General features: G+C 61.6%; 1 protein-coding gene across 1 annotated transcript; it reads left to right on the top strand.

Moving 5' to 3' along the window:
• Positions 1 to 2,038: 2,038 nt before the first annotated feature.
• Positions 2,039 to 18,019, top strand: HSPA12B (heat shock protein family A (Hsp70) member 12B). The gene is made up of 13 exons (XM_005239499.3): positions 2,039 to 2,370; positions 5,151 to 5,212; positions 8,137 to 8,237; positions 9,469 to 9,593; positions 10,014 to 10,200; positions 10,647 to 10,751; positions 10,923 to 11,039; positions 11,844 to 12,015; positions 13,768 to 13,854; positions 14,452 to 14,556; positions 15,867 to 16,125; positions 16,321 to 16,424; positions 16,563 to 18,019. Exons 2-13 carry the CDS (start codon positions 5,170 to 5,172, stop codon positions 17,204 to 17,206), a joined length of 2,049 nt encoding a protein of 682 aa, XP_005239556.2. The 5' UTR covers positions 2,039 to 2,370; positions 5,151 to 5,169; the 3' UTR covers positions 17,207 to 18,019.
• The last annotated feature ends 18 nt before the right edge of the window (positions 18,020 to 18,037 follow it).

Below are 18,037 nucleotides of genomic sequence, written 5' to 3'. Positions count from 1 at the left end.
CGAGACCTCCCCGCTCCTGCCACCCAGCCTGTCACCTTGACTCCAGTGCAGCCCCAGTGCAGCGCCAGTACAGCCATGGTGCAGCCCCAGTACAGTCCCGGTGCAGCCTCAGTACATCCCTGGTGGAGCCCCAGTACAGCCCCAGTGCAGCCCCCGTGCAGCCCCAGTATGACTGGGCACCTGTGCTGCCCTGCATGCCCTGGAAAGTGGCTTTTTCTGTCCAGCTGGCACAGGAAGCAGGATGCAGCATGTGCATGCATGTACATGCACATGCATGTGCGTGTGCATGCATTACATGCCCATGCACATATGTGTGCATGCACAACCTGCTCAGGAGCCCATGGCCACTAGTCCCAATGCTGCCCTTTGCCAGGCTCCTGCCCCATCTGCCTGCAGGAGCAGTCACCCGCCTCCTAGCCCAGCACGCACCCAGGCACTGTCTTGGCTCTTCCCAGTTCACAAACTGGGATTGGTGACTCAGGCACTGCTACAGCAAGAGGAGGAGGGCAGCAAAATGGGCAGATAAATGTGCATGTGTGGGCAGGAGGGATGCACAGGTTTGGCAGTCGGGAGATGGATAGATGTGTGTGCCGGGGTGGATGGACAGGCGACCAGTGTGGCATGGGCATCCCAGTCCTCTTCCAGGTCTATAGGAGCCCGCTGACACCCTCCCAGGGGATGGCGGTGGGAGGCAAGTGTGGAGCATGGCCCTCAGGCTGCGCTCACCCCGCAGTGCCCATCACAGGGGTGTCTGGGCTGCCCAGCCCAGGGAGAAGAGCAAAGGCAGCTTTGCCTCCACTGCAGGGACCCAAGCCCTAGGAGGGACCTGAGCTCTGCGCAGAGAGCCAAGTTCCTCGCTGCTGCTTCAGCATTCACACTCCTGCCCTCTTCGGTGCTTGGGCAGCCCCACAGCAGGGCCGGTGCTGGCACAGGATGGTGCTGCCGCAGTGGTGCCCCCGCCAACCATCTGGCATATCCTGCTCCAGGCCACCATGTCCCCAGCCGATGCCCACTCCCAGCTGCCAGACTTTCCATGCCCATCCTTCCATCACATCCAGCTCTGCCCAAGGCCCTGCCCCCCCACCTGGGACCCCGCAGCTTCATGCCCCCGGGGGCTGTCCCAGCAGCAGTACTAAGGCTTCCCTGGTGCCACTCCAGCAGCACTGAGCCTCCGATTCCCACCACAGGGTAGGACCTGCCAGATAATCCCTTTGGGATCCAATTTACACGTACTGTGTTAATTTTATAGACCTTGATTTGATACACCTTTGCAAGTTTTAAATAAGACCACCCCTCCAGGGTGACCACCCCCCCCCCCCCAGGTCAGGGGCTTCTTGAGCTTGATGCATGATCCCAGTGATCTGAATAATCTTCATGATCTCAACAATCCCAGTGATCCCAAGGATCTCAATGATCTCCATGGTCCCAATGACCCAAATGATCCCAATGATGTCAACGATCCCAACGACCTCAGTGATCTCAATGATCTGCCTGCGCTTCTGAATCCTCCACGGATGGTTTCTCCTTGGCACAGAGACCTTTGGAAGCCACAGGACAGAGCCCTCGCCTGCCCTCTGCTCTCGGGACACCCTGGCACTGCTTCCCTGGCACAGCCCAAGTCAGGAGCCCCGTCTGGAGAGCCACAGGGCTCAGGGGGCTGCGGGGCTGGGAGAAACGGGGCTCTGAAGTCAGGAGGTGGCTGGATGTCTGGGTAGATGGACAAATGGGCAGGACGGACAGATGGGCAGAGAGTGGTGAGCAAAGATGGGGGTGGAGAGCCATGAGGCTATGCCTGATGTGTCAGCCAGGATGAAGAGAGTGACCAAAACTGGGAGCAAAATGTGCCTTTGGACAGAAAAAAGACAAATGAGTGGGGTAATAGAGCCGGCAGAGGTGGAGGATTGTTGGTGTCTCTCCCCTCTCCCCCCAGCATCCCTGTCCCTGGCTGTTTTGGGAGCCCTGTCCCCTGCGGGTGTCCATCCCCTCTTGGCAGCCCATGGTCTGCTGGCTCGGGGAGGCTGCGGTGAGTTTAGTTTTCATTCCCGGCTGTGCTGGCCCTGCCTCCTCCTCCTCCCGCTCCCACATCTGCAGCTGGAAATGCAATTTGAGGCGCTGGCTGGGCTGGGCGCCGGCCGGGAGTGGGAGTGGGAGGAAGGCGCTGGGGGAAGCCAGAGGAAGCTGGAGAGCGGGGGGCTGCGTGGCAGGGCCAGCAGCACGGACAGGGGGGCGCAGAGCCACCGGGCATCACCGGCAGCCACGGGCAGGAGGGCATCGCCACAGCGGCAGGAGCCAGCGCCCCAGCTGGCACAGCTGGAGCCAGAAGGGGGTGGCTGGACCAAGGGGTCCCCAGCCTGTGCCGTCCCCCCCAAGGTAAGTGGCTGTGGGACTTGGTGGGAGCTGGTACCAGCAGAGGCCTGCCCGGGGACAGCGGGGACCTGGCATTCATGGCTCAGCCAGGGTGAGGGTGTCACTGCCCCCACCAGCCGGGATATGGGGGTCTCCCCCCAGTTTGGGGGTACTGGTGAGGGGTCAGGACTCCAGTGGCCTCTTCCCAGTGAGAATGCGTGCTACAGGCACGGGTGGGAGTGGGGATTGCTGCCTTGAGCCCTTCCAGAGCTGTTGTGGGCCCTGCCCAGCGTGGGGGCATTACCGCTGTGACCACTGGGATACCACCACAAGCCCCAGGGACAGTGTCACAACATGCCAGTGCTGTGCAGGGGCTGCAAGTCCCCAGCCGTGCCAGGGACGTCCTGCCAGTTCCTGCATCCCAGCCACAGCCAAGCAATGGCAGCAGAGAGGGGAGGACACCCCTGGATAGCCGACAGCTTTGCCCGGAGGGTTCGGGGGCTCCCCAGCCCGACAGACAAGCTCAATCCCGTCACAAGAGGCTTGTGGGGACGCACACCTCCTCCTGCTGCCCACACATCTGGAGCCCAGCCCCACAGCTGCCCCAACCCCCCCCGGCTGGGCCAGCCTGGGCCATGGGGACACCATGCCTGGCTAAGCCAGTGTCCCCGTGCCACGCTCAGCGAGCCCGTGCCGAGGTGCCGGTGCCCTGCCTGGCTCGGCTGCCCTGGACTTGTTTCCTTTCCCCGTTTCTGTGAGCCCCTGCAGAGACGGAAATGGTGGAAAGTCCTCAAAAAACACTGCTGCTGCACAAGGTGCCAGAGCGAGCGGTGGCAGCTGCTGGGACCCTCACCCTGGCAGCATGGCAGAGCCCCCCAAGGCCCAGGGGACTTCAGCCCATGTCCCTGGGAGGGGCTGAGGGTGCAGGTAGTGGGGTCTGCATGGGGACGGTGCTGGAGGACACAAGGGCTCTGCACGGCTGCCCCATTCACATGTACATGCATGGGAACGGGGATCCACTCATGTCCCCCCCCGGGTGGGGTGGGAGCCCCAAAGCCTGGCCAGCTCCTGGCCGGCACGGCGTGCGGAGGCCAGGTCTCCAGCACTGCAGGAGAGGCACAGCTGGAGGAAACCCCTCGGGGGCTGGAGGGCACCTCGGCCCCTGGGTGAGCTGCCACCAGCTGCCAGGGTGGGCTGAGCCCACTCACCTTCCTCGCCAGGACCCCAGGCAGAGGCTTGGTGGCCTGGGGACAAAGGCAGCTGTCAGCCAACACCACCCCACCCCCTGGAGAGACCTGTGGTCAGTTTTGTTTGCTGAGATGGAGGATTCCAGCCACCCAGAGTCTGAGGGTCTGCACAGGTTCCGGACCAGCTGCCCAGACCACCCCATGGCAGGGAACGAAGCCGTTGTGTCACCAGAGCCTGAGGTCTCACTTCTCCCTCCTGCTCAGGCTGACGGCTCCATGTATCAGGGGCATGTGGGGACCATTCCCCGGGAGCTCAGACCCCAGGGACAGGGACACGGAGGACATCCCTGCACAGCACCCATCAGGCTGGGCTCTGGGGTGACAGACCTGGGGCCACCCCGTGCATGGCCCCACAGCAGCATGAGGGGTGTCCAACCTGCAGCCGGGGGACACCAAAAACGTGAACTAAGCCCTGGGCAGAATTTCTGCTGAGGCAACACAAATTCCCAGCATTGGGGAGGCAATCCCCTGAGCACACCCTTGCAGGACATCTCACAACCTCACAGAAAGCCCAGTTTTGGTGGAGAAGCCCTTGTGACAGCCTCAGCCTGCCAGATACCCACTCCGTGCCATCCCAGTACTACCAGCACCCACATTCCCCACTGCGGTTCAACCTACAGCCTGCATCCCACAGCGGCCCCAGCCCCTCGCTGCCTCCTCCATCAGGGTGGTCAGAGCAGAAGCCCCTCTGGCTCTGAGGAAAGGCTCGCCACCTGCCATTTTTAGCACAAGGCTTTTTCTCAGGAGGCTGCTGAGAGCAGGATCTGGCCATGGGGCCAGCAGCACGTGGGTGGGATTGGCCCGGATCAAGCCTCTCCCCGGTGAGCTAAGCCTTGTCCTGAGCCCGCAGCTCCGCAGGATGAAAGCGGCTGGTGCGGGGCAGGCAGCCTTGAAGGTGATGGGATGCTCTCGCACCAGGCAGAGAGCCAGGAGCCGGGTTATTAGCCAGGGAAGCAGTTTTGGTGCTGGTCAGTGCTGGGTCACAGCCCCTAGGACAAGCAGGGATGCTCTTGGTCCATCCTGCTTCTGCCAGGGAGCCACGGTGCTGCAGGGAACCTGGCCCTGGGCAGCACCTGCTTCAATGAAGAGAATAATTTTAAAGGTTCACCTGGCCTCACTTTCTTTCTCTGACCGAACCTAAAAACCTGCAGCATGGACCTCACGCTGGTGGAGCGGCATTTTGCACACATCTGTATCATGCACATCTGGCTGGGCCAGAATCTGGCCAGTGCCAATTGGGCGTGTGCTGAACCGGGACAGGCCCCTGCCACAGCCCTCTACCCTCCCGCAAGCTGAACCCCCAGGCTTTGGGGTCTCCTACCTGCAGCTCCTTTGGGGTCCTGGGGGTTGCAGGGTCATAGCCAGTCCTGTCCCTGCTGGGTCTTCCTGGAGTGGCTTGAGCCAGTCTGGGGACTCACCCAGTAATGCTCAGGGGGGCAAGGGGACCCTGTGGACACCCCAGCTCATGGCACACTGTGCACTGTGCTGCCAAGGGGACAGCCAGCACCTCTGGGCACACGGACCCTTGTCCCATCGTCCCTCCTACTTCTCTTGCAGCCGGGAAGGCGAGGCCACCATGGCGATGCTCCTGGAGCCCGGGATGCAGAGTCTCCGGATGGGTAAGGCTGCTCCCCAGGGAGGGTGCCCTGCAAGGATGGCAGAGGGTGGGGGGTCCCCTGCCACCCCTAACCCCCTCACCAACAGACACGAGCTCTCTGTGAGCGTGACACTCGGGGCCCCTCTCCCTTCACCTCCCCACACACCCAGGCATCCCCCCACCGCTCCCCCCACCCATCCATTCCCTCCACAATCGTCCTCCCATCTGCATGGAGGAGCCCCCCACGCGGCTGCTCCTGCGCTGGGGTAACCAGAACCAGCTGTGGCGAGGAAACCTGACGCTGTGAACACAAGCCAGGGAGCAGCCCAAGCCAAAGAGGCGAGCGCAAGAATTAAGCACCTGCAGGGTCCCCCCAGCACCCCGGGATTCCACTTCTATATGTTGGCAGGTGCCAGCTCTGGCTCTGGCTCTGCAGGAAAGATGCTTCACATACACGGAACCTGGAGCCCCAGGCTCAAAGCCTGGCAGAGCTGCCAGCTTGCCTGGGCGATGCTTTCCCCCCATGACAGGGGGACACTGGCCTCCCTGCACTGCGGAGCTCTGCCAGCATGCGGAGATGTCCAGAGGGACCTTCCTGTTTGTTGGGGATCAAATATTCATGGCACAGACATGGGATACAGTGAAAGGCACTTACAGAGCAGGTGTGAAGGGACTGGAGCTGCAGCGTGGCAGGGAGCAGCCAAGCCCCTGGCACAGCTCCTGGGGTGCAAAGCACTGCCCCTGATGCCACAGCACCACTGCACTGTGTCCATGGTGAGTGATGTGCCAGCAGGTCTTGGCCAGCCAAGGAGATAAAGCAGTGGAGGTCAGCCAGGAACCCCACTCCCACAGCTGCTGCTTCTGGGGGGGGCCCAGAGCACCCCCGCTGCAGGCTTTGTGGCTCCTGAGGTGCCAGAGGGATTTAGGGAGCTGCCTCTTGGGTATCCTGATTGCAGTGGGAGCTGGGCTGGATTCCCTGGACGCAGACCAGCTGCCAGCACCCTCTGGCAACAGAGAGCTGGAGTTTTATGAGTTTTATGCTTAAAGAAAGACCAAGGAGCCTCCTCCGGCCCCAGACCTCTCCGGCATCCACCTAGGAGTGGGTGCTGTTTGTCCTTGTGCCTATGCCTGGCAGGGTCCTGGCATGGAGCTGCCTGTCTGGGGAGGCAAGCCCAAAGCAAGGGTCTCAGCAGAGCCTGTGGGGCAGACGGTCCCTCCACATCCCCAGTGTCACCTCCTGGACCTCACATCCCATTCCCAGCATGACCATACGTCTGTCAGAGCCGGGGCCAGCCAAGCCCCTTGGGAAAGGTGGCCCCGCTCCATCAGCTGCACCAGCCCCTTCCTGGCTGCCCCCTGCCAACAGCTGGAGCCCGTCCATCGGCTCGTGCTTTCACAGGGCAGATGATTAATCCCCTCTGCTAATTGGAGCCATGTGGCGAGAGGAGCGCAGGCGGCTGCAGCCTCACACCATGGGCATCCTGGTGCTGGCTGGGCTGGGGGCCAGGCATCCCACCAGGGCTTCTGCTGCGGCCCCAGCCTGGGCTGACACGCCAGGATTAGTGGGGAACCCCAGGACAAGGCTTCTGCTGCCGAAGGGTCACCCGAGGAGACACAGCTGGCTGGGGTCTCGAGGAGGAGGAAAAGGAGGGCCACTGTGCAGCCACCATGCCACGGTGCCTGTCCCCACGCGTGTCTGTGCAGCACAAGGCAGCACGAGCCTCCCTGAGCTTCCCACACAGGCCAAAGCTCTATGGCTCAGAGCTATCACAGCACACATGGGTCTCCACCAAAGTGAGTTGTTCTGCAGCGTGGCCGAGCCTGGCACACCTCCCCTCACTGAGGGCTGGGGAGCTGGGTCTCCGTGGCCTCACACTGCAGACACTTGCTCTGCCGCAGTAGCTCACCAACGTCTCTTTCCCAAGTTTTCCCCATATTTCCTCTGGATACATGCCTGGAGCAGCCTCTGGCATCCTTCACAGTCACCCCTGCCAGCTGTTGCCAAGCTGAATTGGTGTGTATTTATGTGATGATGGCTGTCTTGATTTAAAAATAGGCAGCTCTGGCGAGCCACCGCATCCCTTTCTGCTGCAAACATGTCGTGGGCTTTCAGTCCTGACTCTTCTGTCATCAGCTGCAAGGAATTAGACCCATCTGCTCCTTTGCTGGTCAAAGACCACTGCACTTCCACTTCTCTGGCCCATGCAAGGCAGGATCCATCCCACCTGGGTTGGCTTATCTGCAGGGGGGGTGTCTCCATCTGCATTCCACCCCCACCAGGGAGTCTCTGGCATCAACAGGGAGAAACTGGGCTTGCAGGTCACCTGACTTATTTTAAACACCAGCTTCAGGAGATGACAATTCTTCCTCCACATACCAGTTCCTCTCTGGTGATGGAGCAGACATGGAGCCCGTATCTCATTACTAAAGCCTGCCCACCCCAGCAAGCTGAACCCCTCCCTGAAACACCACAACCAGCTCACCCTGACCCATCTCCTGACTGAGCAAGAGCTGACGGCCCCCAGATCCACAGGAGAAGGTCCCTCAGTCCTGCAGCTCTTCTCTGGCCACTGTCCCCACTGGGAGACAGGGTAAGCCCCATACCCTGAGGGAGGGGTGCCCGTGAGCTCACCAGTGCTAACACTAGGTGCAACCAGTTCCTGCACCTCCATGTGACACCTTCAAAGGTTCCTCCTTTGCTAATTCAATCAGCGCTGATTAGACACCTCCTTACACACGGTTTAAAAATTGTAAGAAGCCCTCCAAACACAGAATTGCTTTGTGCAGAGCCCACTAGCAGCAGCTCTGATCCCTCTGTTCCCAAGCCTGTATCCATACTAGCTGCATCTTCATTGGGATGTTGTGTGTTACCCTCACTTTGGGGAAGGGTCTTCAGAAAGGCCCAGGGCCCATTCACATCCTAGCCTCACCCTGCTGTGTCCCCAGGTGCCAACAGTGAGCAGTGCCCTACGCCATCCCCCCCCGGCTCCCCAGGGACACCTCATGACAGCTGCAGCATCGCCCCGCTGACACCCTCCCAGTCACCGGTAAGGCAGTACTGGGGGCTCCTGGGGTCTGTCTCCCTGGTGTTGCCCCCCGATCCTTCCCTGGCTAGTAGCCCCGACCCCCAGCACCTCCTCTCCCAGTTGCGTTGCCGTCCCTACCACACACCCCAATATCAGCTGAAGGATGGGTCAGTTTATAGCTAGGGCACAAATCCTCCCCTTTATCTGTGGGATTTATGGGATGAGGGCTGTTTTTCCAGTGCAGGAGGTTGGCAGGAGTGGAGCCAGAGGGGGAAAAAAATAATTTAACTCTTTGTAAAGCTGCTGGCCTCAGCTAGTTCCTCCCCGCACACCTGGGGGCCACCAGGCGTGGGAGGCAGCAGGCAGGGAGTGTGCCAGAGCTGGTTCCTCCTCGGCACTCGTTGTCCTTGTAGCTCCCTGAACATGCACATTTCTGAGACAGCCACTTCAGCCATGCTAATCACCAGCTTTTTCTGCGGCTGTTTAATGTCTGCATTTATCAAATCTGGATACATTAAAAGTTAATGAGGGCTTTTAGCTTTCCCTGTCTGCCCCACGCACCTGGGAGGCTGCAGCAGGGGACAGCAGTGACAGGGGTACAGGGCTCGCTGCATCGTCGTGGCTCGTTTGGCACTGCCACTCGCTGCCACCTCTGCCTGCTGTCACAGGGACTGGCCAGGGGCAAGGGATGGGGGCCCAAAGGCAGGACCAAAAAGCACCAGCTTGTAGGGGAGCAGTGGGATCCACATGAGGCACCTGGGTCAGGAAGGTTTTCAGTTGGGTGACCCATGGGGACACCTGAGACAAGATCCCTTGCACTGACATGGGGAGCAGGGAAGGTTTTGAGGGAATCTCAGCTAAAATTTATCAGGTTTTGAGTGTGGAGGGCTCAGGACCACCCCAAGCCGGGAAACCACAGGGATCCCCCTGCCACCCTAGACAGCCCTCGTGGGCAGAGGCTGCTAGCACCCATCCCTCTCCGGGGCTGCCCGGATCCCATGTCCCGCGGAGCCTTGGAGAACTGCCGCAGCAGCCCTTTTTCCCAGTGTTTTGGAGCTGTGTAAAAGCAGGAATTGCCTCATGTTGTCAGCCAGCATCGTTGCAGCAGCAACCATGGCATCACTGTGTACTACAGAGCTTGTGGGTGTGATCCAGGAAAATTTAACCCCTCCATGGGGCTTTTTTTTACCCGTTTTCTGGATGCTCACCCCCAGGACTGAGCCCATCCCTAATGGCTGCCTTTGCATTTCAGAGGAGCGAGGCTCGCTCCCAGAAAACTGCTTCCTTCGCTGTGGTGGTGGCCATTGACTTCGGCACCACATCCAGTGGCTACGCCTTCAGCTTCTCCAGCGACCCCGAGGCCATCCACATGATGAGGTGAGGAGCAGCCAGAGGCCCCAGGGCTGTTACAGGACTTTTTCCCCAAGGCGGCTGGGTGCTGGCTCGCTGGGTGCAGGGATGGAGGTGGGCTGGGCGATGAACACCCACACCACTGCAGGTGAGGGATGCTGCCTGGACGGTGGTGGGTGGAAGGAGCCTGAGAAGTAGGTCTTGCACCGAGCAGGACGATGGAGCGGGAGCACCTCTTCATTAGCGCTCTGTTGTAACAAGCTGTGTGGGTGCAGAGGTTGCACAGGGAGCAAAGCCACCTTCCTGCATGGCCTTCCCAGGGGCTTCGCTCCCTTCTTTGTCCCTCTTCAAGGTGCTTGAGGTTGTGCTCATACACATAAATGAAACTGGGCAGGACCTGTTCTCTGGCCTTGATGTTCATGTGCTGCTGCTGGCTCCTGTTTGCAGGAAATGGGAAGGAGGGGACCCCGGGGTGGCCAACCAGAAGACCCCCACCAGCCTCCTGCTGACACCGGAGGGCATCTTCCACAGCTTTGGCTACACTGCCAGGGACTACTACCACGACCTGGACCCCGAGGAAGCCCGTGACTGGCTCTACTTTGAGAAGTTTAAGATGAAGATTCACAGCACCAGCGTATGTCTCTGCTCCCATCCCAACCTCCCCAGGGGAGACCCTGGACGGGCAGGATGGAGCTGAGCTGGCCCTGGGGACTTATCCCACTTTGCAGAAAGCAAAGAGAGGGGTTCACCAGGGCAAGCAGAAATTTGGGAGGGCTGGAGAGGGGCTGCAAGCAGAACCTCTGATTTCCTGCATCCCAACCGAGCATGTTCCTGTTTGCTTTGCACACACTTTGCACGTAGCAACATTACAGCCCTTTGCAGGGGGATGAATTTTTGGTTCCCTGTGTCCGAGCTGCTTTGGGGCAGATGGATGTGGTTGCAGAGCCACGCTTCAAGCGCCCATTCAGCACAGAGGAGATGAGCACCCTGCCTGAGGCTCGCAGCTGGAGCCTGGGTGGGTTGCCGGTCACATCCCATCACCCTGCATGATATGTTTGCTGTTACTGCTCTTCCCGGCAGGACCTCACCATGAAAACCGAACTAGAAGCTGTCAATGGGAAGAAGATGCAAGCACTGGAGGTGTTTGCCCACGCGCTCCGCTTCTTCAAGCAGCACGCTGTGCAGGTAGGGCACCTGGGGTCTCCCTGCAGCACCACACGAGCACAGCCCTCCTCTCCCTCTCCAAACCAAGTACAAGGCATGCATGTTGTCCTCTTCATGTGTGTCTTCCTCACCCTTCACCGAAGCCCTGATGCTCCAGCTGGGGAGGGTCACCTGCTTCTTCTTGCCTGGCAGGAGCTGAAGGACCAGTGTCCGTCCCTGCCCGAGAGAGATGCCATCCGCTGGGTGATCACCGTGCCTGCCATCTGGAAGCAGCCGGCCAAGCAGTTCATGCGGGAGGCGGCCTACAAGGTGAGGGAACCCCAGCGGGGGCTGTTCCGCATGCTGACCTGCACAGGAGGCTGTGCTTTCCAAGCTTCCCTCCTCCTGTGGGTGCTGCCTGCCTGATGAAGGGTCTCTAGCATGTCCATGTCTTGTGGAGCCAGAGGGGACCACGGGGATGGTCAGAGGCTGGAGCAGCTCTGCTGTGGGGACAGGATGGGAGAGTTGGGGGGGTTCAGCCTGGAGAAGGGAAGGCTGTGGGTAAACCTCAGAGCACCTCCCAGTACCTAAAGGGGCTGCAAGAAAGCTGGAGGGGCTTTTCACAAGGGTGTGTAGCAATGGGACGAGGGGGAATGGCTTTAAGCTGAAGGAGGGGAGATTTAGATTGGATATTAGGAAGAAATTCTTTGCCATGAGGGTGGTAAGGTACTGGGACAGGTTGCCCAGAGCAGCTGTGGATGCCCCATCCCTGGAAGTGTTTAAAAAACATGTAGCTGTGCTGCTTAGGGACATGGTTAGTGGTGGGCTTGGCAGAGCTGGGTTAATGGTTGGTCTTGATGATCTTAAAAGTCTTTTCCAACTTCAACTATTCTATGCAGCATTCAAGGCCAGGCTGGACGGGGCTCAGAGCAACCTGGTCTAGTGGCAGGTGTCCCTGCCAGTGGCATGGGGTTGGAACTGGATGGGCTTTAAAGTCCCTTCCAACCCAAACCATTCCATGATGTCCTGGTAGCCTAAGGAACAAAAGCGGGACTCTGGCTGTGGGGCAGCCCTGCAGGGATGCCCTGGAGCACCATCACCTTCTCTGCCCTGATGTCCCTGTCCTCCATGCAGGCTGGTTTGGTGTCCCCGGAGAACCCAGAGCAGCTGCTGATTGCGCTGGAGCCCGAAGCCGCTTCCATTTATTGCAGGAAACTTCGCCTCCACCAGCTGATCGACCTGAGCTGCAAGCCCCCGGCTAACGGGCTGGCGCCAGACCACTCCATCGACTCCAGCTTTCGGCAGGGTGAGCGGCTGCAGGGCACCGGGTGCTGCCAGACGGGCACTGGCAGAGGGTCCATGCAGGGCTGGGGGCTGGAATTGCAGGAGATGGAACAGGCAGGGGTCTGGCCCCGCATACCAGCTTTTGAGGGTCCATCAGCAGCTGTGGCTGGGGAAGGGTCTTGGGGCAGCCCTGGGGCATGACTCAGCCTGGGCTGCAGCAGTGGGGTCCCAGAGACCCCCCCTATGCTCCCCTCTTGGGTCTGGCACAGGCACCTCGCCCCCCCCCCCCAGCCCCTCACCAGGGGGCTGACTCTTGCCCTGTCCTCCTCCACTCCTGGCTCTTTTCCAGTTTCCCACCCCCTTCCCTATAACTTTCCCTTTCCCTATAACTATAATTACCTTCTCTGGTAATTTAGCAAGCGAGGCTAATTCTCACAAAAGCCGTTTGGGTTCCCATGCAGCACCGGTGTGCACCAGGGCGAGTCCTCGGCGAGTGCCCCACAGCCGTATAAAGTGAGCACAGCAATCCTGCGCCCCCCAACAGGGAAGGGCTGGTTCCCCCACCATGAGGACCCTCAGCCCACAGCATCACTAAGTGATGGGGAAACTGAGGCAGGGATGAGTGCAGCACCATGCCAAGGGCGTGAGTGGGAGGCTGTGGCTGAGTCCCATGCTCTGGCAGCCCCAGGGAGCCCTGCTTCCCGCTTTGCCCCCCTTCCCTGTCCCCCCCCCCCCCCACCCCAAGCCCGCACAGCCAGGGCAGGCAATGGCTGCTGTCCCAAGAAGCACCCAAGCCCTGCGTCCCCCGTGGTCTCAGACCATTTCATCTGCCCAGCCTGCCCCTGCCCCCCACCCCCCACCGCCCTGGGTCCCCAGGCTGCCTCTCCCCTTTCCTCCCGCCACGTTTCCAGCCGGAGCAGTTTCTGCTGGCTCAGCCGGAGCTACTCTGGATTCCTCCCAGCAGCTCCGCTTGGCCTCGACCACCCCGGCCCCTTGCCTCTCTCCTCTCCCCCCGCCCGGCCCCTCCAGACAGCCGAGCCCTCTGCTCCCCCATCCCACGCCAGCCTCCCCGGCCGATGTCATAACCCCGGCACAGCGAGAGGATCTTCCCACAGCCCCGGGGCCGGCTGCCACCCTCCGCTGAGCTGCCTCGGGGGATGCTCCCTCCACTCATGGGAGCCTGGGGGTTCACTGGGACAGAGCCAGTTTGCCCTGCCGGGACCCAGCCCTGACACTGGGACTTGCTGATAGCCACAGCCCTCGTCTTGTGTTTGGCTCAAGAGCCGAGGTCGCATCCACATTTACGGAGGGGTTTGATCTGCATCCCAGGGTGGAGGTTAATGAAATGAGTGTGCTATGTCCATCTCAGAGCGCTGAAAGTAGCCCAGGATAACCCCACCTTCTCCAAACAGCTCCCTGCCCCTCCAGGCTGCTCTGGTGTTCCGGGGACCGGGGGAGCAGAGGAAACCCAGACTGGGCTGGGGAGAAGATGGGAAGAGGTGGCATCACCCAGGGGCACCTGTGGGCCCAGGGCGCTGCAGGCTGGGTGTGGGGAGGTGGGATCCCATGGGATCCCGGGCAGAGCTGCGGGATGACTGGAGCAGCTGGGACCATGTCGGGTGTCCTGGTTGGAGGGGAGAGGGCAACCAGTGCTCCCAGAGCATCCCCAGCAGCATCTTTGCCAGCATTCCCCACCTGTCTGGGGGGCTCCCAGGGACGCTCCTGGCCCTCGGTACCCCCAGCCTGACACTGGCCCCTCCACTCTGTTCCTCAGCCCGAGAGCAGCTCCGGCGGTCCCGGCACAGCCGCACCTTCCTGGTGGAGTCGGGAGTGGGGGAGCTCTGGTCAGAAATGCAGGCAGGTAGGAGGGGGGACGGGCAGTGCCCCCACCACAGACCCCAGCCCACCGGGGAGGATTCACTTGGAGGGGGGGGACAAGCAGGAGCCTGCACCAGTGCTGCCTGGCCCCTGGGCCCCCCTGGGCAAGGGGATGGGGGGCTGGATGTTCCCTCCATGGCAGAGCCCCCCAGGTGGCCCCAGTGCCAGGGAAGAGTCTGGCCGTGGGGGTGACACAGCTTCACGCTGTCACTTGGTCTTGAACCCCATGATGATGCCGGTGAGGGCAGGGTCTGCCTGCCACCATTCCATCACTGGGCTCATTCCAAGCAAACACCATGACATCCCCCTCCTGCACTCACAAACGGCTTCAGCTGTTTTTCAGGTGGTGGAAAAAAACCCACCCAAACCCCACATATTTTGGTTAAAGCCACATTTATTTATTATGTTTCCCCCTGGGGAGAAGTGCAGCCCAGGGGCCGTGAGCCAGTGGCTGCTCCGAGCCCATGGGATGGGCATCCTGGGGGTCAGCCCCGCCGTGGGGCTGGGGGCCTGGGGGAGACCCCGCAGTGGGGCGGGACGGGACCCAGGACCCCGACTCGGCTGCTGTCCGTGCCCGCAGGTGACCGGTACATCGTAGCGGACTGCGGTGGTGGCACGGTGGACCTCACCGTCCACCAGATCGAGAAGCCGCAGGGAACACTGAAGGAGCTGTACAAAGCCTCAGGTGGGCTACAGCCCCCAGACCCCACCTCGGGTCCCTCCCGCAGCCACCTCTCCTGGGCTGGGGTCCCGCTCTGTCCCCTGCAGGATGGTGGCCGGGGCTGTGGCACCACCTGGTGTCGGCGGGGAGCAGGACAGGGGCGGGGGCTGCGCTATCGGGGGTCAGATGGGACAAGGGTGTTGGGCTGGCGGGGGCCAGATGGACCAGCGGCTGGGCTGGGGGGGCTCAACCGGGACAGGGGTGCTGGGAGGGGGGGGGCAATAGGGCACGGGGTGCTGGGCTGGGGGGGACGACAGGGGGACACGGGTGCTGGGCTAGGGGGGCAGTGGGGTACAGGCGTGCTGGGCTGGGAGGGGGCAGAGGGACACAGGGGCTGGGGGGTGTCTGGTGGGACAGGTGTTCAAGTGGGATGGGGTGCTGGGCTGGGAGGGAGGACAGTGGAACAGGGGTGTTGGGCTGAGGAGGGACTGGGGCAGCAGGGGTGCCAACTGGACAGGGACGTGGGTGGAAGAGGGTGGGTGTGCAGGGTGGGACGGGGGGTACAGGTGTGGCTGCAGGTGGGGCAGGAGCTGGGGCTGAGGCCCAGGGCATCGTGGTGTGGGGATATGACACCCACCGGTGTCCCCATGTGCTGTGGGTCGCAGTACCCTGTGCCACCTGGGCACACCAGGAAGGCACTGGGTGACAGGGCTGTGCCCTGTTCTGGGCTGTGAGATGTGTCCTGGCCCCTGCCCATGGGCTTCCCACCCTGCCGGGGGGGCGCATGTGAAGCCCCCAGCCTCAGCCCATCCCAAGTGTGAGATTTTGGCCCATGGTGGTTGTGTACCCCCAGACAAATAGTGGCTTGTAGGTGATGGCCACAAGCCCAGGCTTCCCCACAGAGCTGGGCACAGGGCTGGAAAGCAGAGCCATGACATGGGGGGGGGGGGGCACTGAGCGCCCCCAAGCATCACCCAGGGACACCCAACAGGGTCCCCTTTGTCCAAGGGACCACTGTACCCGCAGCCACACTGTCTGCCCTCTCCCTGCTCCAGAGGCACATTTCCATGCCCCGCCTGCCAGTGCAGGACTTGTCCCTGTTCCCTGGCCCATCCCTGGGTGAAGGGGCTCCCCTCTGTGTTGTCCCACTCCCCCTGATCCCCCTGCAGAAGAGCCACAGTGGGGCTGGGGGCTGCAGTTTTGCACAGAAAGTACCCCAGGCTTTGCTGGGTGATGCTGGGAGGGGTGTCTGGGGACATGGTAATGGGGGACCTGGGAAATGTGTGTGCCATGGGGATGCTGCCTGACCTAGCCCCCTCCCCACTGCTGCCCAGGGGGTCCCTACGGGGCCGTGGGGGTGGACCTGGCCTTCGAGAAGCTGCTGTGCCACATTTTTGGGGAGGATTTCATCGCCACCTTCAAGGCCAAGCGTCCCGCCGCCTGGGTGGACTTAACCATCGCCTTTGAAGCCCGCAAGCGGGCGGCAGCCCCATCCCGCGCCAGCCCCCTCAACATCTCCCTGCCCTTCTCCTTCATTGACTTCTACCGCAAGCACCGGGGCCAGAACGTGGAGACAGCTCTCAAGAAGAGCAAGTGAGACCCTGGCTGGGGGGAATAAGAGGGACTGGGGACCCCTGGGGAGCACATGGCCCTGGAGGGACCTAAACTGGGGCAGGGGGAGAAGACAAGGGTAGGTGGGGTGCTCTGCTCTGGGGTCTGCTGGGCTGGGGCATCCCCAGGGGGGAGCCTTTGGTGAGGGGCATCCCTGGACCCTCTCTCCCTCCCCAGTGTCAACTTTGTGAAGTGGTCATCCCAAGGGATGCTGCGGATGTCCTCAGAGGCCATGAGCGAGCTCTTCCAGCCCACCATCAACCAGATCATCAAACACATTGGTAGGTCCTGCGGGTGGCAGCAGCCCCATCACCAGAGCCCCTTCCCCCTGCAAGAGAGGAGTCCCCTGGCCCTGGGACCCTGCAGTGGCACTCCCAGCTGTGCCCAGTTCCCATCCAATGCCCCCCTTCCCTCCACAGATGACCTCCTGAAGAAACCGGAGGTCCAAGGCATCAAGTTCCTCTTCCTGGTGGGAGGCTTCGCGGAGTCGGCCATGCTGCAGCACGCCATCCAGGTGGCCTTCGGCCCTACCTGCCGCGTCATCATCCCCCAAGATGTGGGGCTGACCATCCTCAAAGGGGCCGTGCTCTTCGGCCTCGACCCCACCATCGTCCGCGTCCGCCGCTCCCCCCTGACCTACGGCGTCGGGGTGCTCAACAAGTTTGTGGAGGGGAAGCACCCTCGGGAGAAGCTGTTGGTGAAGGAGGGCAAGAACTGGTGCACCGACATCTTTGAGAAGTTCGTCTCTGTTGACCAGTCTGTGGCGCTGGGGGAAGTGGTCCAGCGCAGCTACTGCCCAGCCCGGCTGGGCCAGCGCAAAACCATCATCAACATCTACTGCTGTGCCACCGATGACGTGGTCTACATCACCGACCCCGGTGTACGCAAATGCGGCACAATCAGCCTGGAGCTGGAGGCACTGGGTGATGCTGGCAGCCTGGCCCACGGCCGCCGTGAAATCCGTGCCAGCATGCAATTTGGGGACACGGAGATCAAGGTCACTGCCATGGACATCCGCACCTCCAAGACGGTCCGAGCCACCATTGATTTCCTCTCCAACTGAGCCCCCTTGCCTCACCGCAGGGCAGTGCAGGGAGGGACGGGGACGCTGGGAGCCTGCCACCCGCCACGGCCCCCCATCAGCACCCACACTGGGCTCCAGCCCCCCCATGGCTGCACGGAGCCGGGCAGCAGGAACCACCAGCTCACAGCTCCAGCTGAGCAGCCAGCAGCCCCCCCTGCCCCCTTGCAGCCCCCCCTTCACACGGGACACCCAGGCAGTGCTGCCCCAGGCCTGCGCCTCCCATGGAAATGGAGGGGTCCCCCTGCCAGAAAGGGTGACTGCAGCCCCAGCACAGTCAAGCAAGGCAGGAGGTGCAGTGCCCAGCCAAGCCAGGGCTAGGGGGTCAGGCTGCCCCCCAAGCACGGTTCAGGGCCACCACCGCCCCCCGATCCCCTGAGAATACCCACGCACACACTTTCCATAATCCCACATTTCTATTTTTTATATATATATGTTGCACGTCACCCTTGCAGCTGCCATCCCACGAGCCGTAGAGCTTGACGTGGTCAGTGCAGCCCAGCGAGGGCTGGGACAGTGGCACAAGGGGGGGGATGACTCACTCACCCCCTCCCAGCCCCCCCTTAACAGGGGCCAGGGCCATTTGCAGCATGAAGCACGAAGCCCCTCGCCCTTTTCAGGGCCACTGGGGGTTATCCATGCCCACCCGCTGCCGCGGGGATGGGCTCATGCAGCCCCTTGCAGTTCTGGGGTGTACAAACAAATGTATGTGACCACCTGCCCCCCATGCCAGCCCTGGGGGTGTCCCCTGTCCTCCCACTCTCCTCTGCAGGTTTTAATCTGGTTGCAGCCACCAGTTCCAGTGCTCCTGGG

Source organism: Falco peregrinus, chromosome 2 (genome assembly GCF_023634155.1).
Source record: "Falco peregrinus isolate bFalPer1 chromosome 2, bFalPer1.pri, whole genome shotgun sequence".
Lineage (NCBI taxonomy): Eukaryota > Metazoa > Chordata > Aves > Falconiformes > Falconidae > Falco > Falco peregrinus.
This window is presented reverse-complemented; position numbering and strand designations above follow the sequence as displayed.

Bases quoted from the DNA above. Each gene is read 5' to 3' on its own strand.
- HSPA12B (XM_005239499.3), top strand. From the start codon at position 5,170: ATGGCGATGCTCCTGGAGCCCGGGATGCAGAGTCTCCGGATGG. The intron at 8,238-9,468 runs GTAAGGCAGTAC...TTTGCATTTCAG, and splicing joins TGACACCCTCCCAGTCACCG to AGGAGCGAGGCTCGCTCCCA. The intron at 16,425-16,562 runs GTAGGTCCTGCG...TTCCCTCCACAG, and splicing joins CCAGATCATCAAACACATTG to ATGACCTCCTGAAGAAACCG.